This window comes from Oncorhynchus keta, chromosome 14 (genome assembly GCF_023373465.1).
Source record: "Oncorhynchus keta strain PuntledgeMale-10-30-2019 chromosome 14, Oket_V2, whole genome shotgun sequence".
NCBI lineage: Eukaryota > Metazoa > Chordata > Actinopteri > Salmoniformes > Salmonidae > Oncorhynchus > Oncorhynchus keta.
In genome coordinates, this window is record NC_068434.1 from 64,654,774 (window position 1) to 64,682,140 (window position 27,367).

The 27,367-nt window shown below is 41.8% G+C and overlaps 3 protein-coding genes across 3 annotated transcripts in view; 1 reads left to right on the forward strand and 2 right to left on the reverse strand.

The window, feature by feature from the left end:
- Positions 1-1,186: 1,186 nt before the first annotated feature.
- LOC118393790 (sorbitol dehydrogenase-like) lies at positions 1,187-5,227 on the reverse strand. The gene is made up of 9 exons (XM_035786857.2): positions 5,051-5,227; positions 4,666-4,699; positions 4,388-4,552; positions 4,072-4,231; positions 3,835-3,953; positions 2,940-3,005; positions 2,562-2,740; positions 1,656-1,777; positions 1,187-1,364 (listed from the first exon to the last, which is right to left on the reverse strand). The coding sequence occupies exons 1-9, from the start codon at positions 5,102-5,104 to the stop codon at positions 1,199-1,201; spliced, it is 1,065 nt and encodes a 354-aa protein (XP_035642750.1). The 5' UTR covers positions 5,105-5,227; the 3' UTR covers positions 1,187-1,198.
- Positions 5,228-7,647: 2,420 nt separating this feature from the next.
- Positions 7,648-12,229, reverse strand: terb2 (telomere repeat binding bouquet formation protein 2). Its single transcript, XM_035786858.2, has 7 exons — positions 11,913-12,229; positions 11,722-11,803; positions 11,084-11,223; positions 10,881-10,948; positions 10,694-10,782; positions 9,863-9,960; positions 7,648-9,718 (listed from the first exon to the last, which is right to left on the reverse strand). Exons 1-7 carry the CDS (start codon positions 11,974-11,976, stop codon positions 9,603-9,605), a joined length of 657 nt encoding a protein of 218 aa, XP_035642751.1. The 5' UTR covers positions 11,977-12,229; the 3' UTR covers positions 7,648-9,602.
- Positions 12,230-13,573: 1,344 nt separating this feature from the next.
- Positions 13,574-27,367, forward strand: part of tjp1a (tight junction protein 1a) — a 161,409-nt gene continuing 147,615 nt past the window's right edge. Inside the window, exon 1 of the mRNA XM_052462138.1 lies at positions 13,574-13,702. Coding sequence (XP_052318098.1) covers positions 13,611-13,702 — 92 coding nt within the window. The 5' untranslated portion in view covers positions 13,574-13,610. The remainder of the gene's footprint in view (positions 13,703-27,367) is intronic.

The window sequence follows — 27,367 nt, forward strand, 5'->3', positions numbered from 1 at the left end:
CAATTCATGAGGTAAATGTTACTGACTAGTGTACAAGTCTTATTTTTAACTTCCTTATGTCAACACAATTTATTGGACAGCACTGTCTCTCACACATTTTAATAACAGTTAATTCCAAACTATTGAACTCAACATTGCTTATTCTTTTGAAAATCAAACCAATGTATGAAACTTGAAAGGGTAGTTTCTATGTGTGCTATGTTCATCTTGTGTGTTTCACCCCAACAGAAACTCAGTTGAGTCGATTTGTGAATGTATTGTGTTGTAAGAACTGTGTCCATTGCCATAAGCAGTATTAGAATGTCTGTACATAAAGAGAACTTTGTCTAGGATTGTGCTCATAAGCGTCACGGTTAGTCACTGCAAACATCCCCACTTCTGCTGTGTCGGGCTTCAGCCTTGAGACAAAGATGAACAAAGAATCCCACTGTGACTGAGGAAGCCTTACGACTGAGTATTGCTTTTAACATGCATTGTACTAAAAATTACATTGGAAAAATTAACATTTATATGTGTGCATGCCTCATGATAGTATCAAGTCATTATGGCAAGATAACAATAAAATCTCAAATAAACCCCCATTTCTGTTTGATGACTCATTGGAATATATTTGTTTTACTGTGAATTGTGTCATTTAGGTTTTATCAGTCAACAGTTTCACATAAACCATTTCCATTTTTTAAATATTTATTGTATGGACAGGAGATTGATTGCATTACAGTATGTGCAACACACTGGACTTGGCATACAATGTGTGAATTAGTCTCTACCTCCTCCTGGTGGCAGCAGCTAGGTACTGACTAGAGGACTAGACAAAATTAATGTACAATATTTCTATACATTCTGGTTTATAACAAGATTCTAAGGCTGTACTTAACAGTTTTGCCACTCAAAAGCAACTTGAAATCACATGATGAAAGCGAAAGCTGCTGTGAGCATAACATTTTGTCAAATCATATACTTAGTTTCATTCAGTAACGTCTCCAAATATCACATTTCAAGAGTGAAAGTTGCTGTTTGGGCAACAGGTAACCTGATTAAGATGTATACCTGAACATAATCAGACATTGAAATCAAACATTGAAAGTGTACAATAACATGAAGAAAAATAGACAAATAACAATAATCAACTGTTAGATCTACAGCGCTGTGGTTGTCTATACTGGCTCTCTTATTGGTCCTGGTGTTTCCAGTCCTCTTAGGGGTTCTGGTCAGTCTTGTCACACTTGAGCATGATTTTGACCCCTTGTCCCTGACGTGTGGTCTCGAAGGCCTGCACAGCCTGCTCTAGGGGGAACCGGTGGGTCACCAGGGGCGCCACGTTCACCTTCTTAGAGGCCAGCATCGCTATAGCCATTGGCCAGCTAGAATAAGAGGACACAAACACATGAACAGAAGAGTTAAAAGACAACAGATAAACACAACTTGCTGCAATTGTTGGAACATTAGGGACCATATTCCTGAAGACCTCCCATTTTTGGGAAGGGCCTGTAAGTAAGCATTTCACTGTTATTCTACACCTGTTGATTACGAAGTATGTGACAAGTAAAATTTGATTTGAAGACCTACGTCCTGCGCTGGCTTCAGGGCTCTTTTGTGTAAAAGGAAACAACTTATTTTCTGTACCTAGTCAACGTGAGAGGAGGTTCACTCACGTGTTGCAGTAGCGGAAGACCCCTCTGATGTCCACCTCTCTGAGAGCAGCATTAAGCAGTGGGATAGTGGTCATCGCTGCACCCAACCCCACTAGAACCACCACTCCTCCAGGACGTGTAGCCTGGTGCAAGCATATATATATATAGTACCAGTCATAAGTTTGGACACACATACTCATTCAAGGGTTCTTCTTTATTTTGACTATTTTCTATACTGTTGAATAATAGTGAATGAAAATTACAGGCCTCTCTCATCTTTTTAAGTGGGAGAACTTGCACAATTGGTGGCTGACTAAATACTTTTTTGCCCCACTGTATATATATTTTATATTTGAGATTCTTCAAAGTAGCCACCCTTTGCCTTGATGACAGCATTGTACACTCCTGGCATTCTCTCAGCCAGCTTCATGAGATAGTCACCTGGAATGCATTTCAATTAACAGGTGTTCTTTGTTAAAAGTTAATTTGTGGAATTTTTTTCCTTCTTAATGCGTTTCTCACTACTCCCCCATATGCCATGTCTTATGCAGACGGATTAAAAGCATGTTCACATTCGAATACTTCTGAGAGCCAACTTTCTCCGCCCATAACTTTTGGACTTTATAGCATTCCCAGAAAGCATGGATTATTGAGTCATTATTAGTTTTACACTTAAGACATGACTCTGTCGTTGTGCTGTAGAATTAGTGAATTTTATAAATTCTATAGATCACTTTATACTGGATTAAGCGTACATTTTCGTTAACTGTAATCTCGTCAGTTAATCTCCAACATTCCCTCCATCTCGTACCAACATCAGTTCTTTGTCATGGTTCCAATAGTTTGTTTTTTTATAAGAGAAAACTGCAACATTTCACAGTACAGTATTTCCATGGGCTCTAATATCACTCTTGTAGCTGTACTTACATAAATGGCAGTTTGGACACTGCTCTCCACACCGGTGCACTCAATGGTGATATGAGGCTGTGCTTCCAGCATTCCCTCCACTCTCTTTGCCAGCTCCTCAGGCCCATCCTCTCTCTTCACAGTCAGAGGGAAGTCAGCTCCCAGCTCTTTCGCCATGACCAGGCGATCTGCTGACAGGTCTGAAACAGGAAGGACAAAAAGAATACTGTGGCAGTCCCTACTATATTGGGCCAGCACACAGTATTACTAATGTACCCACATTTATACCTTTTCACTTCGAAGCCCTTTCAAAAGAAGGAAGTCCCTGGTAGACAATTCTGATTTGAGTGAAACAAAATGGATCCCATAAAGAGTGTATTATTACACCCAGTGCCTTACCAGATATGACCACCTGTGAGGCACCCATAGCCTTGGCCACCAGCAGACAGACCAGCCCAATTGGTCCTGTGATAGGGAAAAGAGAAACGAGAGAGATGCTTATGTTGAATGTGGACATGTTAATTGTTAGTTTGGACACTGCTCTCCATGCCGATGCACTCGATGGGGATATGAGGCTGTGCTAGTAACCTTACTGGATATTTTTCAATTTAGCTGGTCATTGTGAAACTGTGTGCATGAGGGCTAGAAGTGATGACATGAGGGGTCGGTATAGGAAATAGTACGTATGCCTTGTCTGAGCCAGAAGGGCCCATAGGGCAGGAGCCTATCGCCTGATTCAGTAGCTTGAGGCAGCTTGATGTAAAAGTACACTCCCTGGACAGGACGCTAGTGTATCGCAGGGCCTATATGGAAAATACATCTATCATTAACTAAAAAGCAAGAGCTGATCTTTATTTAACCAACCCTTTCATTCATTAATGAATGTTTAGGTATTTACATGTGTTAATTGTTTATAAAGCACACTCACTTACCAGAAGAGTAGATTTGTTAAATATCAAGTCTGTTACTACAGGTGTTTAAGTTCATTGGGTTTCCCCACTGTTATTATGCTGTGTCAACATGATTCTCACTTTTGTAACTAAACCACATTTTTTAATTTTAAAACTTGCATGGGCATGTTAGTGGAATGTAACAACCTCCATACTTCTAATTGGCTGTATATTCTGCAAAGTTACATTTAATTGTATTTCATTTGATCATGTCTTGTAGTACTTGAATGACTGGACATAAAACCTGAATAGCTGCAACTGCAGAATTGTGTCACACTTCATGGGTCCAAGCTGCAGTAACAGTAAATAACAGTAACAATGAATGACAGCTGAGCTTTACCTACCTGCCCCACAGATCAGTACACTGCTGCCCAGGGTCACTCCAGCTCTGCGGCAGGCATGAATACCCACAGACAGGGGCTCAATCAGGGCCCCCTCCTCATATGTCACATTGTCAGGCAACCTATTCATACACAGAAACAGAGAGAACTTAAGCAATGTAGGTTTGTCATGTTACCCCCAATGTTCTACAATGGCAGTATGTTGACAGTTATCTGTCCTTGTAGAAATAATGAACTCACTTGTAACAGAAGTTGGCACTGTGTTTGTAAAATCTGCACAAATTCCCATCATCAGGGGGTGTGGCACAGAAGAAGATGGTGGGGGAAAGATTGTATTTTCCTGATTTGAAGAACTCATCCATCTCGCGAGGGACACCTGGCTCTACAGCAACTCTATCCCCTAATTATCCAACACAAATTAATAATTGACACAGATAACCCAAAGTTGCATTATCTGATCAATGTTTTTTTAAACTGATGAACTGCATTATAAGCAAAACATAACCTCATTGAATCAACTGAGTACTTCTTTCTCACATGCTTGCATAGTTCTTACCTTCTTTGAGGTTCTTCACTGCTGAGCCCACCTTCACCACCCGACCAGCAGCCTCATGCCCCAGCACCATGGGCTTCTTTACCACAAAGTCACCTATGCGCCCATTTTGCCAGTAGTGCACATCCGACCCACAGATCCCAACTGAATGCATCTGAAGCAACACCTCTGAATAAAGGAAAGACAAGCAATTGCTCCACGGGATACACCAACTGTACACAAAAAAATGAAATGCAGAACTATACTGTACAAGCCGTCTGGATACTACATTGTTCCTATACCATTTGGACCTGGTTCGGGGATGGGTCGTTGTTCCTGTAAGAAATCAATCATCACAATTAGCCCGACCATTCAAATAATCAATCGCAATTATTTCTCCATTCATACTGGTATTCCCCCATGTTCACGAGTAGTGTCCCGCAACCAGCCATTTAAATTACCATTTATATTAAAGCATCTTACTTTTACTTGTAAAGTTCAAAAGTCAGTCAAAATGGTTAATATTATAAATGGTCATTTATATTGCTAGTTCAGGGACGAAGCAATGCATTGAGCAGATGAGCTAACGAACGTTAGCAACTTTCTGATATTGACCGAAAGCTGCAGTTTTCATGAAATCTCGATCTGCTTACATCATCATGACATAGTTATAGACTACTTTATTACCAGTCTGAGGTCACCCTGGGAATGCAACACCACGGACAGGTTTTCTTTTTCCATGTTGTATTCACTCAAAGACAACTACGGTGTGAATAAAATCAGAAATCTTGTAAAATGCTTGTTTGGTCTGTGCAGGGCTCAAAGTGCATCTTCCTGCTGCTAGGTGGGCAGTCGACAAAACAAAACATGTGATTGGCGTACGGTTGGAGAGAACATGCCATTATAGCAAAGAATGGAGAGTCGAATTGAGCTATTCTTAAATTTGAACGAAAAGTGTATTGCTATTTCGTAACTATTTCATTAATCGAATCTGACTTATTCTAATGATTTATACGTTGATAATGGTGTAAGACTATGAAATGCCTGCGTCGCATTTGAGCTAACCCAGAGCGCTCTGATTTGTCACATAATTGCAGTGCCTGGTAAATGGACCAATCACAGGTCTTGTTTCCGGGGGCGGGAATGAGGTTGAAAACACACAGGAAATGTTTCTATGGAGACAAATATTAAAGACTTCGGAATCGGTGGTCTGAATAAGACTCACCCACAGATAGAACAGATATTTCACCGGATGTATAAATGTGAAGAATCTTTGACTCAAATGTCTGTCCGTCTGCTTTGTACATAGTGTATTTGGCTTTTGAATACGATATGGTTGTTGAATGTGCTCGCAAACATTTGGAAAAGTTCAATTTTAGTCACCCATGTCAAGTTGTACTTCCACCTACAACACTAACCAAAATAAAACAAAGCTGTTTTTGAATGACAACTGTCTTCTCTTCCCTTCAAACGAGGTAAGCAAGAATGAAAAAAATAACTTTCATTGAAGATGTTACCCCAATTTTCCACATTATCCATAGGCCGGCCTACATAGCACCACTCATGGGGAAAAGTTGTACAAATGCCTAGCATTAAAATCTTTCCAATTAGAAATTACTTTCTTGTGAAGATCCTGCATTTAGAACAGCTTGAGGAACTGGTTCTTGATGGGAACCAGCTAACTATGCTGCCAATTGCCATTGGATGTCTGAGGAACCTTATGATCCCATATACAGTGGGGCAAAAAAAGTATTTAGTCAGCCACCAATTGTGCAAGTTCTCCCACTTAAAAAGATGAGAGAGGCCTGTAATTTTCATCATAGGTACACTTCAACTATAACATACAAAATGAGAACAAAAATCCTGAAAATCACATTGTAGGATTTTTAATGAATTTATTTGCAAATTATGGTGGAAAATAACTATTTGGTCACCTACAAACAAGCAAGATTTCTGGCTCTCACAGACCTGTAACTTCTTCTTTAAGAGGCTCCTCTGTCCTCCACTCATTACCTGTATTAATGGCACCTGTTTGAACTTGTTATCAGTATAAAAGACACCTGTCCACAACCTCAAACAGTCACACTCCAAACTCCACTATGGCCAAGACCAAAGAGCTGTCAAAGGACACCAGAAACAAAATTGTAGACCTGCACCAGGCTGGGAAGACTGAATCTGCAATAGGTAAGCAGCTTGGTTTGAAGAAATCAACTGTGGGAGCAATTATTAGGAAATGGAAGACATACAAGACCACTGATAATCTCCCTCGATCTGGGGCTCCACGCAATATCTCACCCCGTGGGGTCAAAATGATCACGCAAAAATCCCAGAACCACACGGGGGGACCTAGTGAATGACCTGCAGAGAGCTGGGACCAAAGTAACAAAGCCTACCATCAGTAACACACTACACCGCCAGGGACTCAAATCCTGCAGTGCCAGACGTGTCCCCCTACTTAAGCCAGTACATGTCCAGGCCCGTCTGAAGTTTGCTGGAGAGCATTTGGATGATCCAGAAGAAGATTGGGAGAATGTGATATGGTCAGATGAAACCAAAATAGAACCTTTTGGTAAAAACTCAACTCGTCGTGTTTGGAGGACAAAGAATGCTGAGTTGCATCCAAAGAACACCATACCTACTGTGAAGCATGGGGGGTGGAAACATCATGCTTTGGGGCTGTTTTTCTGCAAAGGGACCAGGACGACTGATCCGTGTAAAGGAAAGAATGAATGGGGCCATGTATCGTGAGATTTTGAGTGAAAACCTCCTTCCATCAGCAAGGGCATTGAAGATGAAACGTGGCTGGGTCTTTCAGAATGACAATGATCCCAAACACACCGCCCGGGCAACGAAGGAGTGGCTTCGTAAGAAGCATTTCAAGGTCCTGGAGTGGCCTAGCCAGTCTCCAGATCTCAACCCCATAGAAAATCTTTGGAGGGAGTTGAAAGTCCGTGTTGCCCAGCATCAGCCCCAAAACATCACTGCTCTAGAGGAGATCTGCATGGAGGAATGGGCCAAAATATCAGCAACAGTGTGTGAAAACCTTGTGAAGACTTACAGAAAACGTTTGACCTCTGTCATTGCCAACAAAGGGTATATAACAAAGTATTGAGATAAACTTTTGTTATTGACCAAATACTTATTTTCCACCATAATATGCAAATAAATTCATAAAAAATCCTACAATGTGATTTTCTGGATTTTTTTCTCTCTCATTTTGTCTGTTATAGTTGAAGTGTACCTATGATGAGAATTACAGGCCTCTCTCATCTTTTTAAGTGGGATAAGTTGCACAATTGGTGGCAGACTAAATACTTTTTTGCCTCACTGTATGTGCCTTGGGAGACCTGACAGCCTGGTTGTGAGACAGAGCTGTGGGCTGAGGCCTGTGGTCTATTGATGCTGCCTTCCTCCATCAGAAAACTCAACATGTTACAAAAACTTGGTCTGAACAATAACGCAATCACTGAACTGCCTCCTGACCTACATTGGTTGAACCTGCAGGCAATGAACTAAAGGCTCTTCCAGATTAAATCAATAACTTTATCAACTTGGACAGAATCAGTTTTGAGCATGGGCCCAAATCACTGTCAGGTCAGTGATTTCATGTGCATTCAACTGATCATTGAGTCTCTTTACAGTATATCTGCAGAGAGAAGTTGCTAAAAGCAAACGCAATATTATTGTTGTACTATTAGCCTAGATGCATAATCAATTAAATATTTTCTACAGATATGACAAGTTTTCAAGTCATGAGTATGAAGTTCAATGACATTACGTCACTGGAAGATGACCTGATCCTTGGATTTAATGGGATGACTACCACTCAGACACAAACCACATCATTGGTCCTCAATGATGTCACCATTGCCCTTGATTCTAAGAAATGTTGTGCTGCTATTTTTATTTACTTGGCCAAAGCTTTTGATATGGTAGACCATTCCATTCTTGTGGGCCGGCTAAGGAGTATTGGTGTCTCTGAGGGGTCTTTGGCCTGATTTGTTAACTACCTCTCTCAAAGAGCGCAGTGTATAAAGTCAGAACATCTGCTCTCAGCCACTGCCTGTCACCAAGGGAGTACAAGGCTCAATCCTAGGCCCCACACTCTTCTCAATTTACATCAACAACATAGCTCAGGCAGTAGGAAGCTCTCATCCATTTATATGCAGATGATAGTCTTATACTCAGCTGGCCCCTCCCCGGATTTTGTGTTTAACGCTCTACAACAAAGCTTTCTAAGTGTTCAACAAGCTTTCTCTGCCCTTCACCTTGTTCTGAACACCTCCAAAACAAAGGTCATGTGGTTTGCTAAGAAGAATTCCCCTCTCCCCACAGGTGTGATTACTACCTCTGATGGTTTAGAGCTTGAGATAGTCACCTCATACAAGTACTTTGGAGTATGGCTAGACGGTACACTGTCCTTCTCTCAGCACATATCAAAGCTGCAGGCTAAAGTAAAATCTATACTTGGTTTCCTCTATTGTAATCGCTCACCCCAGCTGCCAAACTAACCCTGATTCAGATGACCATCCTACCCATGCTAGATTATGGAGATGTAATTTATAGATCGGCAGGTAAGGGTGCTCTCGGGCAGCTAGATGTCCTTATTCCCTTCGGCCATCAGAATTTCCACCAATGCTCCTTATAGGACACACCACTGCACTCTATACTCCTCTGTAAACCGGTCATCTCTGTATATCAGTCATTATACCTGTTCTTAACTGACTTGCCTAGTTAAATAAAATAAAAATAAATTGGAAGGTAACAAGCAAAAGGCTGGGTCAAAATATCTACTGTTTCAAGTATGGAACTTGTGATTGTTCTTCAAGGTGTTGATTAAGTATTGACTGCAAACCAGTCTGGTTCAGGTGTGCTATGTGTGTGTGTTGGTAACCATTTAGTTTTGATTTTCTATGCTTCATGCAGGGTTTGGACTTAATTTTGCTGGGAAAAGTGAATGAAGCAGAGACAGATATTTCTGATTCATAACACACTGTATAGCTCATCATGTCTGTGTAAATAAAAATATATGTACGTAAACTCTTTAATTCAATAGGTAAAATATATATATATTTTTATAATTCAACAACTAAAACAATGGTGAATAGTGAAAAAGGGACAACATTGTCTAGCGATCCTGCTAAATCTTCCATTTAACATCCCATAGTGTATTTGTTCTTCTCCAATAAAAAGTGTTACTCTTAATTATCCCTGTGATCTGTATCCTTGTAATATGACATTAAGCAATATCTACTGTGGAGCGCCTTTTTTTAGAGACTGAAGAACCACAATGGCCTGGTAGGAAGTCTTGAAGTTCTCCTGAGTAAGTCCTCAGTTCATCAATACTGACATACCCTTCAAATAGAATAAACATTGTTACATTATAAACATTTCCATTATTCAAGAAAGGATGTATTTCTATAATTGATAATATATTCATATGGAAAGCACATGATAAGGATAATTGTAAGAATGCTGGGTGATAAGTATTTGTTTTACCTGTAACCATGTTATTAACTGGGTAATGTTGTACTTCACAACACAGAGCACCCTCTCTTTGTGGAGTATCCGGAGTATCCAGAAAGGGTACCGCATGGCTATTTCACAAAATAGTATATTGTTTAGTGTGAGCACATTATACTGAATAGTTGTAATCATTGCATAGGAACATATGACCCCTACTGGTAAAAATGTTTAAAAAAGCTGCTCTTTTCTGGACCTATTATTTAAATACTGAGTGTAGAAAACATTAAGGACACCTGCTCTTTCCATGACATAGCCTGACCAGGTGAATCCAGGTGAAAGCTATGACCCCTTATTGATGTCACTTGTTAATTCCACTTCCATCAGTGTAGATGAAGGGGAGGAGACAGGTTAAAGAAGGATTTTTAAGCCTTGAGACAATTGAGGCATGGATTGTGTACTGTATGTGCCACTCAGAAGGTGAATGGGCAAAATAAAAGATGTAAGTGCCTTTGAACAGGATATGTTAGCAGGTGCCAGGCGCACCGGTTTGTGTCAAGAACTGCAATGCTGCTGGGTTTTTCAAACTTAACAGTTTCCTGTGTGCATTAATAATTCTCCACCACCTAAAGGACATCCAGCCAACTTTACATAACTGTGGGAAGCATTGGAGTCAACATGGGCCAGCGTCCCTGTGGAATGCTTTTGACACCTTGAATGAATTGAGTCTGTTCTGACTGGGGAGGGGCAACTCAATATTAGGAAGGCGTTCCTGATGTTTGGTATACTCAGTGTATATACGTCATTGTGCTGAACCCCTCAAAATTAGTAGCTGATCAGGAGACCCACACAAGACGCAGTACATACCAACTATTGATGTCTGTGTGATCACAGCAACCTCCACTGTATTCCTCTTCCTTCTGCCTATTGCCCAATGCCAGTCTGTCATCTGAATCCTTACAATAGAAATACAATACATATACAAATGAATTGTGCTTAAAGTGAACAAATTATGACTCACTAAATTTAAACTAAGATGAAGAGCATATTTGACCTCTGTATCAACAGCCTTTTCATTATCCTCCTGCTCCCAAATGAATCTCCCAACCACTGCTTTCACCACTGAAAAGGTAAATTAGTCACATATTTTGTGTGCATATTTTTCAGTGTTATGGAGAATATTATTATGGGGAAAAATGCCATTATGACTGTCATGCAAAAAACAAGGAAAGGAAAGCTGAGATATTATCTACTTACCCTCCTGGACAGAGACTGGAGGCAGCACATAATGACCGATGCACACTGACTTGACACTGTGGCATTTCTCACAGGCAGCTAGATAGAAGCTGTGAAAAACTGTTAGCCTGTTCTCAGCATAGTCCACACTCTCAAATATCCTGAAATAAATAAACAAAAGTAAATGAAAGGGTCTACATTTCGATTTATATTTCCTGGGATGCACTGCTGACGAAGAAACCATGCCCCCTAGGGGCGGGCCTGTGACAGTGACACAGCATGCAGGAAACGGGACAAAAACGGTCACATTATGCAGAGGAAAATCAGTGAACAAAAAGAGTAAAACATGCTCAGCTGGGTTGACCAAAGGTACAAACAAGAGAAAACAAAAGCAACATCCGAAGTGGCTATTTTATTTAACAAATAAGTAAGAATTAATCTGGATGGTAAAGACTCACAATAGTTAATGAATACATACTTGATTAGATAACTGTCTAGCTAGATGTGCATAGCTAACGTTAGCTAAATCAAATCAATGAGATGAGTAATGCAAGCTATGTAAACATTATTAAAGTGTCATTATTAAAGTGACTAACGTTAGTGATCCATTTATTAAAGTGTCCAATGATTTCAAGTCTAGCAAGCTAGCCTAACGTTACCGTTCTGTATCAGGACAGGTGGCATCCTCACTGAAAAGGTAGTCAGCAGTCTCCCAACTTGTAATACCGCCACCCTCAGATACTGAAATATATATTTTTTGCACTCAATAAATTATGAAACTGGTAACGTTATTGTATTCAAGTGTAGCTAAGTAACTTTAATCTTGAGCTAGCTAAGTTAGCTAACTTACCCCAAAACCAACGGCTTCCTCTTCTCACACTATTTGAGAACCATGCTGTTCTATTTGTGAACATACTTTGCAAAGACTGTCCAAAGATTTCAGTAAAAAAAAAGAAAAAGTTTTATAAAATGTTTGTCCTTGTTGATCTGAAAACCTTTATGTTGAGCAAATCTTCAAGGTGAGGATGACGTCTATGATCGGCCGCGTTCCGGATGTTGCCATTCGAGGGCGCGAGCAGCGCAGCATGGACATCTTGGCGGTAAAAAAGGTTGGTACTCTTATCACCCCGATATTATAGTATCCACACCAGTTCTCGAATTTACGGTTTATTGACTCTTTATTGTCTGGTAGCCTATGTCAAATAAATTCTATAACACAATCACAGCTCCTCAACTCACTGTCGGGACATGAAAAGAGAGAACAATGACAGCATGGCAATAAATACATATGCAGTGCCCAGCCTGATTTTATTAGGACTATAGACTGATTTTAAATAGACAAGTATTACAAATATAAATATTATGATTAGACTACTAGGCCTGTTAGAACCAAGCCAAATAGTAAATTGGTCTGAGTGCTGTATTTTCATGGTGAGCAGTTTGTGAAGGTCTAAACAGAGTATGATAATCCTCTTAACAACATAAGCACCAAGCTATTTTTTTTGTCCATGTCCAGACTGTCGACCTTCCTGTCTAGAGATATTATGTCTGGTGGAAACATAGTCACCATTATGGAAATATTTGGCATGGCAACCTCCACATTTGTAGAATATGTGCTACCATCCAATTTACTTTTGCTAAGAGAGTGGTAATTGTTTAAGAAAAAGTCATTTTATCCAACCTCAAAATGCTGGGCAGTGATACTCGGAATTGGTTTGTGAAGAAGCAGATGAGCCGCCGGAGACCATCTGGCAAAAATAAGAAAACGTGGGCTGACAAAATCCTGAGACACCATAGGGAGCGGTTACTGAAGGAGGTGGATGTCAACAAGGTGCTGCCATACCTTGTGTATGACAGGGTGTTATCTCTGGTGGAATGCAAGGAAATCCTGGGTTATGACACCAATAAGAAAAGGGCAGAGATATTTCTGGACAAGTTGTCTTTGAAGGGCCCTGGGGCCTTCTGTGCTTTCTGCTCTGTTCTGGAAGAGGTGTATCCACACTTGCTAACCTGTTTTCTGTTGGATATTGAAGGTACAGTAAATCAAAGTCTTTAAATGACAAAATATGTAATTTTTGTCAGTTTCATGTGTTGATGTTAGCTGAAGGTTTTAACCCTTGCTAAACTGCCTAAGAACTGGGACAAAATAGCAACTGTAAGCCACAGCAGTGAAGAGATTATTGTCTGTCCAGTGGGATATGTTGTAACACATGGCCCCTGCATCAGTGCCAGACAGTCCATTGTCCTAATTAGTAAAATGAAGAAAACAATAGAGAAAGGGTAATCAGCATTTTGTTTGTATTTTTGTTTACATGTTCAATTTCTGGTGTTTAGGCCTAAACAAAGGAATGATTGATGACGTGGCATATTGTAACATGATTTAATTCATCATCTGGGGAAAATGAAGTGTGTTGTCACACCAGTATTTCTTCATCTGATGGTAAAATTAGTTTGAATATTATGGATGCTTTCACTCATTGTTATTATTCTATTATCTCTTACAGATCAGCCTGCGTTGAGGAGCTGTCACAAGCAGGAGGGGGGAGTCATGGCTCCTCACAACCAGGGTGTGTTTCTATCTCGGGAGCGTACAGTGATGCACCCTCTATTCATCTATAACGACCCTCTCTTCAACACCAGGTGAGCAATAATATCTACAAAGTAAAACTGCATTCTGCAGCAACCTAACCATCACATACAATGGGCTGTAGATGTAGTACCTACTAGAACCACATGATGGTGATATGAGCTGACTTTATTGGGGGTCAGTGGTCTTCTGGCCCTGATGCTGGGACACAACTGAATTAATCAGTGTGTTTTACACCTTAATGATCAATATGTTGTGTCTTAAAAGTATTTCATTTGAACCAATTTAGCAGATGTTTGGCAATACTAACTCTCTAGAGACCATGTTAGCAAATCTCACACATGCAGTTACCTTCAGATGGCAAGGACTAGTGTCTACAGTGGTGCTGAGCAATTTACGGAAATTTCGGTTATTTTTTGTTTTTTAACTAAGTAATTGACCGTCATCGGTTCAATTATGTGAATTCCATTGAATTCTGTTTTGTCTGTGAGCTCAATGTGCACAATGTGCAGTTTCTATAGAGATAAATCAGATCAAGCCCGAACTGTGCGATGTAGTAGGGAGTTGTAGTTAACAAACAGGCCAATATTCAATGCAGTTTAGCGCAGAAAACGTGTTAAAGAACTACAATGGCCATAATCCATTGCACGCCTACTTGTCCGGTCGGTGTTTCTTTTATGCCTGCTATGTAAAAGAGAGAAGAATGAGCGATTGAGAGAGATAGTCTTGAGAGCAGTTGCTTCTTGAGGTATCTCTACCTGAAATATAATAGCTAAGGGATTGATAGTTGGTATTCAGCAGTCATAAAAGTATGCCTTATTTACTTTGAAGAGCTACTAAAATAGTGATTTTGTCAGACAGCATAGCCAGCAGCTCTACTGAGATGACTTAGAATGAAATAATAAAGTAATCAAATAAAACACATTTAATATACACAACAGCTGAACATTTTTATTAAAGTAAAGTGAATAAATAATGGTTAATAAGTGATAAGCAGTAATGGGCAGTCACTACCATTATGGGACTTGTATTAATTGTTTTATTCTGTGTCACAGCATTCAACCCACATAGTGCATTTCATGTTTAAAAAAAAATAAAAAAAATATTGAAAACTGTGATCATTTTTTAATCGAACCGAAACCAAACCGACCTCAAAAAGCACTAATCGCTCAGCACTAGTCTACAGTGTCCGCTCTATTGAACAAAGTGGTCCTCTGGTCTATTAGCAGTGGATGAACAGCATTCGATGGAAGGTGACCTAAGTGATGCACTGAATGAGGGGTTAAAACAGGAAAATATTGGCTTCTCAAGCAATCCTAGTATGCACACTTGGTAATTAGAGACTGATATAATGACTTAATACTTTTCTGTACAAAATGTTTGTATTTGCATATTTTTATTTGTCTGGTCTGGTGTCACATGATGGACACGTTAAATATTTTGTCATCATCAGTGAGGGCTTGCTGGCAGGTCAGGAGCTTATAGGCTAGCTGACAAAGATGCATGCCAATACCAATTTGGTTTTGTCTCTCTGAATGCAGTAATGTCATGTAGCCTTGTATTTTATATATTGAGGAGAATATTAAAAAATATATTACTGTGTGGGTAGTGGACAGTGCGCTATCTGCTGTGAAATTGATGGGAAATGCTTCTGTGTGCTCTTGATGCCAGCATGGCTGTCACAGTGGGCTGTGTACTATAAAACAAGCCCTGATGCTTCTACACCTGCATTGCTTGCTGTTTGGGGTTTTAGGCTGGGTTTCTGTACCAAACGTTGTGACATCAGCTGATGTAAGAAGGGTTTTATAAATACATTTGATTGAAATTTGATTGATGATGTTCAGCTTAAAATCTGGTTAGAGAACCTAGGTGTCAATGTGCAGGTCTATATGTTTATATATTATCTACTTACTGTCCTATTAAGTGCAGTATATTGCCTGTATGTCTAATCCTTATATGAAATTCAACTGGTACTAAGTTAATTTGTTAAATAAAAAAGTCAAAGGGGAAAGTGGACAAGAGACTGCCTACATTACTACAAACATGAACTGCTAATTATGGAAAATAAGAGAAACAGGATTTTGAAAAATATATATATATATTTTAATGGCTATATATAAATTGAGGTGAGGGTGATGGATTTAATTTTTATTTTTTATTTCACCTTTATTTAACCAGGTAGGCCAGTTGTTTTCATTTACATCTGCGACCTGGCCAAGATAAAGCAAAGCAGTGCGACACAAACAACACAGAGTTACACATGGGATAAACAAACATACAGTCAATAACACAATAGAAAAATCTATACACAGTGTGTGCAAATGTAGTAAGATTAGGGAGGTAAGGCAATAAATAGGCCATAGTGGCAAAATAATTACAATTTAGCAATTAAACACTGGAGTGATAGATGTGTAGAAGATGAATATGCAAGTCAACATACTGGGGTGCAAAGGAGCAAAAACATAAATAACAATATGGGGATGAGGTATTTGGGTGGGCTAATTACAGATGGGCTGTGTGCAGGTGCAATGATCGGTAAGCTGCTGGAGCCAGTGGGTTTGGCAACGAATATGAAGCGAGGGGCAGCCAACGAGAGCGTACAGGTCGCAGTGGTTTGTAGCATATGGTGCTTTGGTGACAAAATGGATGGCACTGTGATAGACTACATCCAATTTGCTGAGTAGAGTGTTGGAGGCTATTTTGTAAATGACATCGCCGAAGTCAAGGAAAGGTAGGATAGTCAGTTTTACTAGGGTATGTTTGGTGGCATGAGTGAAGGATGCTTTGTTGCGAAAATAGGATGCCGATTCTAGATGTAATTTTGGATTGGAGATGCTTAATGTTAGTCTGGAAGGAAAGTTTACAGTCTAACCAGACACCTAGGTATTTGTAGTTGTCCACATATTCTAAGTTAGAACCGTCCAGAGTAGTGATGCTAGACAGGCGGGCGGGTGCAGGCATCGATTGGTTGAAGAGCATGCATTTAGTTTTACTTGCATTTAAAAGCAGTTGGAGGCCACGGAAGGAGTGTTGTATGGCATTGAAGCTTGTCTGGATGTTTGTTAACACAGTGTCCAAAGAAGGGCCAGATGTATACAGAATGGTGTCGTCTGCGTAGAGCTGGATCCGAGAATCACCAGCAGCAAGAGCGACATCATTGATGTTTACAGAGAAGAGAGTCGGCCTGAGAATTGAACCCTGTGGCACCCCCAAAGAGACTGCCATGAATTTGGAGGTTGATCTGCTTCTGTTCTGTGGGAGGCACAGTCTGGCGTGACAGTCTGGAGACGCCGTGGAGAACGTTCTGCTGCCTGCAACATCCTCCAGCATGACCGGTTTGGCGGTGGGTCATTCATGGTGTGGGGTGGCATTTCTTTGGGGGGCGGCATTTCCATGTGCTCACCAGAGGTAGCCTGACTGCCATTAGGTACCGAGATGAGATCCTCAGACCCCTTGTGAGACCATATGCTGGTGCGGTTGGCCCTGGGTTCCTCCTAATGCAAGACAATGCTAGACCTCATGTGGCTGGAGTGTGTCAGCAGTTCCTGCAAGAGGAAGGCATTGATGCTATGGACTGGCCAGCCCGTTCCCCAGACCTGAATCCAATTGAGCACATCTGGGGCATCATGTCTCGCTCCATCCACCAACGCCACGTTGCACCACAGACTGTCCAGGAGTTGGCGGATGCTTTAGTCCAGGTCTGGGAGGAGATCCCTCAGGAGACCATCCGCCACCTCATCAGGAGCATGCCCAGGCATTGTAGGGAGGTCACACAGGCACGTGGAGGCCACACACACTACTGAGCCTCATTTTGACTTGTTTTAAGGACATTACATCAAAGTTGGATCAGCCTGTAGTGTGGTTTTCCACTTTAATTTTGAGTGTGACTCCAAATCCAGACCTCCATGGATTGACAAATTTGATTTCCATTGATAATTTTTGTGATTTTGTTGTCAGCACATTCAACTATGTAAAGAAAAAAGTATTTAATAAGAATATTTCATTCATTCAGATCTAGGATGTGTTATTTTAGTGTTCCCTTTATTTTTTTGAGCAGTGTGTGTATATATATATATATATATATATATATATATATGCAGTATATCACAAAAGTGAGTACACCCCATACATTTTTGTAAATATTTGAGTATATCTTTTCATGTGACAACACTGAAGAAATGACACTTTGTTACAATGTAAAGTAGTGAGTGTACAGCTTGTATAACAGTGTAAATTTGCTGTCCCCTCAAAATAACTCAACACACAGCCATTAATGTCTAAACCGCTGGCAACAAAAGTGAGTACACCCCTAAGTGAAAATGTCCAAATTGGGCCCAAAGTGTCAATATTTTGTGTGGCCACCATCATTTTCCAGCACTGCCTTAATTAACCCTCTTGGGCATGGAGTTCACCAGAGCTTCACAGGTTGCCACTGGAGTCCTCTTCCACTCCTCCATGATGACATCAACCATCTCCGTGATGTCATCATGGAATTACATTGATGGAAGCAATTATCTATCCGCAATTTTAAAGCTGATCCACCACCTAAAAAACAAAAAGTGGACAAGAGACCTCTTGTATTGGATAGAAAATTCTCACTCATTTACAGTGTTCAAGTACTATGACAAGTATGCTGCTAACCAACAGTCAAAATCTAAAAGCACATAACCTTTCTGTGTTTGAGTCCCTCCATGACAACAGTAAGGCCAGAGTATTTTGTCGTACAAACCCCAACATCTCCTTTGGATGGTGCAGTGGAATGTGGATGTGAAAATATGTGCATCTGAGCAGAACATGAGCGTTACCAATCAAAGCACCTCAACTGGCTTGAAATAGAATAGTACAACAGAACATTCTAGAGCTGCTTTTTAGGTCTTGTTTCTAGCGTTGTCTTTAAAATATCTCACCTGGTGATGAGCAATACAGTTTGGGTTAGAAGCATTTCTTTAAAATATACATGTTTATTCATGAGGTTTATTTTCGATTACAGCTGTAAGCACGCTTTGTTGGTATAGCATTCTGTTTCAGCCATAATGTGAAAAGTCAGCAAGTCTGCTGCTTTCTTATTTAGGAACACAATGATGCTTTCTGTGCACAATGTTTTAAGTATAAAATAGTGTTTTCTGGTGTGAGTTGGGTACGATACTGATGGGAGTTAAACAATAGTTCTGTTATCTGGGAGTAGTGGTAATGAGGATTCCATGGTGATTGGCTGTGAAGGCCAGTTAAGGCAGGGTATGGGGCAGGGTCAAGGTGATGGACAGAGGTATAAATGTGCACCAACGAGGATAAACAGGGTGAAACGGCTACATCATGAGATGGCCAGCCAGTGTTCTCTCTTCGTCTTTACTGTACATTCTATAGGCTAACAGCATTAGAATGTACAGCACTTAGTCTGACTGTATACATACATTCATGGTGTCGGTCAGCTTCTGGTTTTCTATGCTTTTTCTTATGAATGGCTCTTTGATTCCAAGTCAGCACTCTACACAACAGTCTATAATAAAGTGGCAATAACATGGTAGGAGGATGGTAACAAGGTATACCTATAGGTTTGTACATTTCCAATGGATAGGCTATGAAAAGGTTCCTTTCTCGAAAATCTTCTCTCAAGTCTCTCTTTTCACTCTGAGCCAGACACAAAACATTAAAGGAGTGTGTTTTATTGCAGGTATTCTGGGATTTAGGCCACCGCAGGATGGTGTTCTTTCATCTCCCTCCACCTTTGGAGTGTCATCTCATTCACCTACTTGCCTTTCTGTATAAGATATTTTGTCAGGCCAGAACTATCAGTCCCAAAATAGAAGTCCTATTTTTACATTTCCAAATGTAGAGAAGAGCACTAACACAGAGCATTACTAATAAATTACAAAGTGCCTCCACACAGAAGGGAAAAGTCATTGTCAGAAACTTCTCAGGAAATGGAACATTTTCCCATTAACGAACATACAATTATATAACTTCACAACCTACTTTGAATACATTTTCTTTGTCCTAAAGTCATGGAATGTTCAGAGTACATTGAGGGGTTACTGCTGTCAATACATGTAAAAAATATTCAAATGGTAAAAAATGGAGTTACACGGTTTTCATCCGACAGCGACGGAATATACGTCAGACCATATTGTCAGACCATACATTGTCAGACCATATTGTCAGACCATATTGTCAGACCACATATTTTGAATATACAGTAGAAGAGAATAACACTGAAAAATGGAAATGTTTCTAGTTTTCCAACACAAAATACTATTACTTTTCCCATGTGTTTTTTCTCTCTCGATTCAGTCAGGAAACGCCACATATTTCATTTTTTACATTTGTTAGAAAATTATTTTACAATACATACAATACCTTAGTCTTGGCGTTAGGCTCTGCTCCTTCGCGGTAGCTCACTGCCAGAGCATGCATGATAAGATAATTATAATAACAGGCAGTGTGCAAGGTACGCTGTACAAATCCCTCTGTCCCAAAGCAGAGCCCAAACAGGTGGAGGCTGGGGTGGGGGGTGGGAAAGCAGAAAACAGACATGCATGGTGAGTAACGCATGTTACAGCAATAGCATGCCACCAGGAACACCAGCTTAAGTTTGCGCATGGCAGCCAACAGAGAATGTGTGTGTAGAACCTGATTGATTCAATAGACCGCCATATTCAAGTAGTGATGCATCTAATTGGTGCAATATCAGCTGATGCTTTTGCAAAGCACTTAAGATGCTATCGCAAACCCCTTGAATTTATGTAGCACATTTGCCACTATGTTATTGTTGATGTTGGTGATTTTTTTGCTCTATTTATATCTTATTTAGATGGGAACTAGAATGTGAGAAGGCAGCTGCTCCAGAATGTTAGCAGCAGAGAGGCTGTAGCTGCTGTTATCTCACCATGGGAGTCTGGACTCTGTGTCAGGCCTTGTGCACACTGTGCCATTTCTCAGGGTGATTTTTGGGCCATGTGAGGATCCCTGGCAAGCAGGTCCCGTTTTCATGCTTCCCCGACCGTTAAGGGGCTGTGGAGGAGTTTGTGAGGAGAGTCTGACAGTGGGGTCAGAGTGGACAAGGTAGCCTCTACACAACACGTGTCCCCTGATTTAAAGGACTGTGTAATAAGGACAGGAAGTTGAAGGCATACATAGACACCCACACAGACACTCACAAAAACACAAGTGCAGTAATTGTATCATAAGAGAAGAGATGAAATAAGTTGTATATTTGTATGGTTCATGATCCTCTATTGTCAAGGTACGTTTATTGGTAACTTGTTATGGTCTTCGATAATATAAGACCATTGAGAAGTTAAGGTGTTCTTATGTCCATAACGTACATACAGTAAAATAACACTCACAGCATAAACAACAGACTTGGCTGAAGTGTGTAGGATGTAATTGGGGAGTCTGGTTTCACTCCACCTGTAGTGTAGCCTAATGCTGAGGCCTGTTCCTCCTCCTCTCTATTAACAACACAGGATGCCGTGTCTAAACACAGACTCACTGTTCTCTTCATTTACACGTCCCCTGAGCTTGTGGCTGACAAGGCTGCTGTCTGGACCCTGGTAGTTATACTGAATCACACTTCGTTCTGCATTCCATACAACACCACTGTTTAGGTTCCTGTCACCACAGGAGCAATGTAGCATCTCAGTTTCAGAAATAGTCCTTTGTCATGTCCCCTTGGTCATTAGTTGGGTGTGAAATGTTTATACTGTATGTCTTCCTTGGTTTCACCTCACAAAACCTAGATTACTGTAGCACTATTCAGATGTATTGTATCGTCAACTCTATACAGCATATTTTTATACACAATATTTCTGAACTGACTTTGCTGAATGAGTTCATGGGCTCATGCATCGGATCAAAGTTTTTTGTATTAAGGAGCTGCTCACTGATGGCACAGTTTCATGACATGCCTTCTCAGAACGAAGACAGTGGTATCGCCGTGCTAGATAAAAACATGTAGTTATTTTGCTAGATAATAGCTATATACATCATGTCCAAGTAATATTTCAGTCACAGCCAGGTGCAGTGTGGTTATAAATGTTAATAGCATAATATTTATATAATTTTTAAGGCAATTTGCCAGCCAAGTGCCCAAATTTGAGTTTAAAAGCTTCTATACCCTAAAAGGGTTCTTCAGCTGTCCCTATAGGAGAACCCTTTGAATAACCCTTTTTGGTTGCAGTTAGAATCCTTTTGTGTTCCATCTAGAAACCTTTCCACAGAGGGTTCTACATGAAACCAAAAGGGTTTCTACCTGGAACCAAAAAGGGTTCTCCTATGGGGACAGCCAAAGAACCATTTTGCAACCCTTTTTTCCAAGAGTGTACTTGTCACCACATTGTTCCTGGTTCCATTATGCATCACCGTATGTTTCTACGCCTGGCGGATCCTCCTTAGTCAGCCAGGGCCTTGTGGAGGTCCCCTGACCCAGTACTGCCATGCTTGAGTTTCTGAGGACCTACTTACTGCAGAGAGCACAGGATGGATTCTGCTGCTAAACCCACTGTCTGTCAGACACGCATCACACCACCACCCATTATGCCCAGTCATTCCTCTAGCTAAGTTTGAACGGAACTCTTTTGTTGGCTGTTTTTAGCAACAACTGAAGGTAGGCTGACATCAGGGAACTGTAGCAGTTCAAATTCTAGCGTGAAAAGTAAACTGTTAACCCTCGTTATTGTGTTAGAAAGCACCATTAGCTTAAAGCACCATTAGGCTAAATAGGTCTGTACTTTGGGACAGTGGCCTGTCTCTGTGGGGCCTGGTTTCAGAGCTGAGTGCAAATGACTCAGATCAAAGATAGAACCCCAGGAAAAGCTCTGGGAAGATGCTCAGGGACATTTATGATTGGATCAGTGACCTGTCTGTCAAAGCTTTTAAATCTTGTTAATGAAAAGACCTTGATTAAGGGGTGAGGATGAAGAATCTGTTGCCCTCCAGTAGGGTTCTATGTGTTGTGAACTCTAGTTAATGGCGGATGCTAGGTCCTGTCTAGGCGCTATATGTGAAAGGTCAGATAGCATATGGATAGATGACTGACAGCTCTGAGGCTCCCTCCCCTGGGCTGTGTCTTCAGCTCACGGCAGCAGCAGATGGAGGAGGCTTTTCCACAATACATAGGCTAGCTCACTGAAATGATCATTTAGCAGCACTATATCATTCATTTAGTTTCAGGCTTTTAATTTCAACTTGCCTTTATTGTGTTATTTCACTTCAACCTGCCAGGGATGTTTTAGTTCAATGCTTCATTCCATCCATCTCCTTGATTAACTCCACACACCTCCATTGGATCCGCTCAACGTATTAAGCACATTTTTTGGTCGTTGTAGTTCAACTCTAAATGTGCCTCTCGCCCAGAGACACCCCCAGAGCTTTAATCAACTAAATAGATGGAACCACATAAATGGAAAAGTCTGTAGAGCGGTAATATCGTGTCTTACATTTTGTACACTGAATTATGTTATTACTCTACGCTGCGATGCTATTAAGTTATGTAATAGGCTTTGTTCTGTCTTGAGTGAGAGAGTCTAGAAAGCTTTTAATTGCTTAATTACATTTCGCTACCATGGTAACTGTGTGTGGTGTACGTTACAAGGGCTCAGGGCTGTAGGTTTGTTATTGCTGAGTCCTTCCTTTGCCGTGTGGATAGTGTTCAGTGTGCTCTTCACTATGCCGGGACAGTGTTAATGATGCAGAACGTATCAGCATACAGAAGCCCCAGCCAAGCCCATCCAGACTGTCTCTGTATCCCTGGCTTCTGATCTTTACGGACGCCCATGGTTGAGGAGGAGAGACAGCTCCAACACCCTTCTCTCCCCCCACACACACACCTCCAGCAGACAGGGGAGAGGGGAGAGGTGCTATCTTCCGTTGCGGTGCTGGTTCAGGTTTCCTCTGCCTCTGGCTGGGAGCACTGGGTTTGACCTTGACTCTGGCCCTGCAGATCAGATCTGCCCAGTGCAGCAGAACCACACCCCTTGCTCCCAGCCCTCTGTCTCTGACAAGTCCTGCCTGGCCTGGCACACGTTCAGCCCACAGCATGGAGAGGAGAGGTAAACACAGGAAAAAAGCAAAGGGATATCAAGGATATTCCGTCTTTCCCTCTTACTCAGCATGAGCATGTGGGTGTGAATATATCTGCATAAATGTGTTTATTTAGAGAGTGAGACCTGGTTGGTCCCCAGAGACCTTAAAACCAATGTCAATGTGGGAAAATGTATTGTGACTTCTCTCTCTTTAGCTGTGCTCATATCAAATCTGTCAATGTTTGTGTGCTTAGTAGTTATTACATGCATGGGTCCACCTCTCATAAGCCTATGGCTAGAGGTGAGCACAGCGATGCCTTAGTGCTCAGCAGGGGGTGAAGGCAGCTGTGCGGGTGTGGGAGGGAGCGGTGCCAGGTTAAAATGCACTCGTTGAACTATTTGTGCAGTTATGTAAGTATTACAGCCATTACATGAAGTCTAGGCGAGCGCGCGCGCGTACACACACACATACTTGTTTTTCAGTTCTCGTGGGGACCTAACATTTATTTTCCTAACCCTGAAACCTAACCCCTAACACTAATTCTCACCCTTAACCTAACCCTGAGGATAGAAGAACAAGACCACACCCACACACCTTCCAGAGGGAAGCCGTCTGATAATTTAAACTGAAGGCTTCAGACTTATTGGAGCATTGTGCCATAAACAGCACATGACTGACTGTCAGTGCGAGACCTAGCTAAAAGATGTGTAAGGTATTTGCATGACTGACTGGTGTTGCATCAGAAACGGTGGTCAATAACAGACCCAGCTAGCTATCCAGTTGCCTGGCGTCAGGGTGAGTGACAGTAGCGGTGATTGTAGCTGGGCCAGACTCTGGTCTGCAGTGATTACTACCTTCTCTCCCCCTCTTTCACGTGGACAGTTGAGAGCTCCCGCTGAGACATTTATCCCCCAGCTCTACTGGGCCCACTCAGGGATGCCACTCACTTGCTCTCAGGAAGAAGACTCAATGTGCCTCCCTCCACTGTAACCCTGTTCCTCCACTCTGTCTGCAGAGAACCACTTTCACATTCTTGTTATCTGTCCTCACTCTTTACTGACTGACAGGGGCTGACTGATACGGAGTGATGGGTCACATGGGCACGACACTGTAAACATCACAGTTGTGGGATGTTTTTTTAACATATATTAGGCCTATATGAATATTGTTTCTGTATTTGCTTTAAAGATTGCTTTTAGCATATATCCCCCTGGCGATTTGGTGTCATTTTCATAATTCAATGTGAATGTTCACATTCATTTGAAACCTTTTTTATGTGTGAAGTATTGAGCCAGCATCCTCACAGCTTCCTGTCGGGTCTCCATGGAAAAACAGTCAAATCAACGGCTCCCTCTCATTGGTTGAGAATGTGATCTGACATAAGTCACTCATGCCATACTGATTAGTTTTGAACTGTACAGTATTTCAGAGTGTGTTTTCTCCTAAGATCAGAGACCTTTCCCAAAACCTGTTTCAGCAATTACTTTCACTGCAATGTGTTTCCACCTGATCTGCTGAGGCCTTTCATGGGGCTCTTAGGAGCTACACAGACTTCTACTGAGAAGCTAGCAGTCTTAGCTTTTATGGGATTTTTACAGTCTTACCCAGTGGGTTATGGATAGTTTTTTCTCCCCTTTGTGATTTTTCTTCAAGTTTCCTGACCTATTGGTCTTTGACAAGGGATACGGTTCCATCTTAGGCAGTAGGTAACAGCTTGCCTTTGGCACATGGGTTCTAAAATAGGGGTTTTACTTGCTATAAGAAACCTGTGATTGACCTCTGGCTGGCAATATCTTTTATTTTGTATTGCTGCGCAATAGATGAACTACTTTTATGGTAGTGTAGTGTAGTTACCTATTAAGTGTATCTTTCTGACAGGAGAGTGGATGCTCCGGTGTGTGTGCAGGCTCCCCTGTTCATCATTGACTCAGCATATTTGTGCTGTGATGCACTTAGGGGGAAAAGTCTGAACCAGACAGCTTCTTAAAAAAGAGATGACAGAGGAGGAGAGGGCAGATGTCGAGTCCTGCTTCACTGCCCTGCTGACTGGATCCACGCTGTGAGCCAGTTCCCCCAGCCTCCTGCTGTCTCCTACCTGCTGCCTGCAGTCTACACCCGGAGCACTGCGACACAGCCTCCTGCCTGCCTGCCTGGCTGCCCACTCCACCTGGCATCCCTCCTCACACGGAGAGGCCTTTTTCCTCTCAACTTCCTGCTTCTCCCCTGAAGCTGGAGCCATAAATCACAGCCAGGCCAGTGCCTCATCCTCAGCTAAGCCGTAGTCTCTCCTCCTAGCTAGGCCTGCCTGCCTCACCGTCCTTCTGGCCCCTCTCCACCAGGTCTCCTCCGGGACCAGCCGCACGCACACGCACACACCAATGGAGGTTGGTAGGAGGAGCTATAGGAGGATGGGTTCATGGTAATGGCTGGAATGGAATAATTGGAGTGGAGTCAAACGTGTGGTTTCCATATGTTTGATACCGTTCCGTTCATTGTATTCCAGCCGTTACAATGAGCCTCCCACCAGCCTCCTCTGCCACACACATACACAGTCCTCTCACTGCCTTTCCGCCTGCAAAAAACCAAGACACAGTCAGACCACAAACACAGAAAAACAGTAGCGAGCAGAGGAGGGAAGAGGCTGAGGAGGACAGGCGGAAGTAGTGGGCACTTCGCAAACACTGTTCTGGTCCATTTGCATACATATTACATTACCTGACAACCCCATGTAATGTTAAAATGAATATGCTCCACACGTCCTCTGTATGCAATTTCCATGCTACCAGTGCCTCATGTTCACTTCATTATACTCTGGCATGTGAGACAAATAACATGTACGGTATGCAAATGGTAAATTGCGTGTCAGCAGCCCCATCTCTAAATAGTGAGGAGATGGAGGGCCGTGCAGGCTGCCGATGCGAGGCATTGCAGGGGAATGTGTGTGTGTGTGTGTGTGTGTGTGTGTGTGTGGGGAATGAAAGCAGCACTGCAGTGGAGTGTTGAGTTACAGCGATCCTCCATGACTGCAGTGACATCAAGCAGCTGGAGGCTCACACTGTCTGTCTGCCCTGTGTAACGGATGTGAAACGACTAGCTTAGTTAGCGGTGTGCGCTAAATAGCGTTTCAATCGGTTACGTCACTTGCTCTGAGACCTTGAAGTAGTAGTTCCCCTTGCTCTGCAAGTGCCGCGGCTTTTGTGGAGCGATGGGTAACGATGCGTCGAGGGTGACTGTTGTCGATGTGTGCAGAAGGTCCCTGGTTCGCGCCCGGGTATGGGCGAGGGGACGGTTTAAAATTATACTGTTACACCTGCACTGCCTGACTGCAGAACGTGCCACACACAGTTATTGTGATAACGGCTACTCTGCTCGGCTGTTTATGTCCATGTCTCCCTTTGTGTGAGTTATTGTGTGTGTGTGTGTGTGTGTGTGTGTGTGTGTGTGTGTGTGTGTGTGTGTGTGTGTGTGTGTGTTATGTTTGCAGTGTAAGTGTTTCTCTATTATGTGTTTGAGCGAGAGAGAGACTGGTAGAGTGTGAGAGACTGTAGTTCAAGGCTACAGATGTAATCTTGCTGCAGTGGGTCATGTGATTAATCATGGTCTAGGGCCAGTGGATAGTGTCATTTATGGCGAGGGATAATCAACACATTAGATGGGTGCTGCTCCTAGTGGAAATCTCAATCTTAAACTAATCCAAT

Coding starts and splice junctions, on each gene's coding strand:
- terb2 (XM_035786858.2), bottom strand. CDS start 11,976: ATGTTCACAAATAGAACAGCATGGTTCTCAAATAGTGTGAGAAGAGGA. Junction 11,804..11,912: donor AGGAAGCCGTTGGTTTTGGG/GTAAGTTAGCTA, acceptor TATATATTTCAG/TATCTGAGGGTGGCGGTATT. Junction 9,719..9,862: donor AGTTAATAACATGGTTACAG/GTAAAACAAATA, acceptor TTCTATTTGAAG/GGTATGTCAGTATTGATGAA.
- LOC118393790 (XM_035786857.2), bottom strand. CDS start 5,104: ATGGAAAAAGAAAACCTGTCCGTGGTGTTGCATTCCCAGGGTGACCTC. Junction 4,232..4,387: donor AGTGAAGAACCTCAAAGAAG/GTAAGAACTATG, acceptor TTGGATAATTAG/GGGATAGAGTTGCTGTAGAG. Junction 3,006..3,834: donor TGTACTGATCTGTGGGGCAG/GTAGGTAAAGCT, acceptor TCCCTATCACAG/GACCAATTGGGCTGGTCTGT.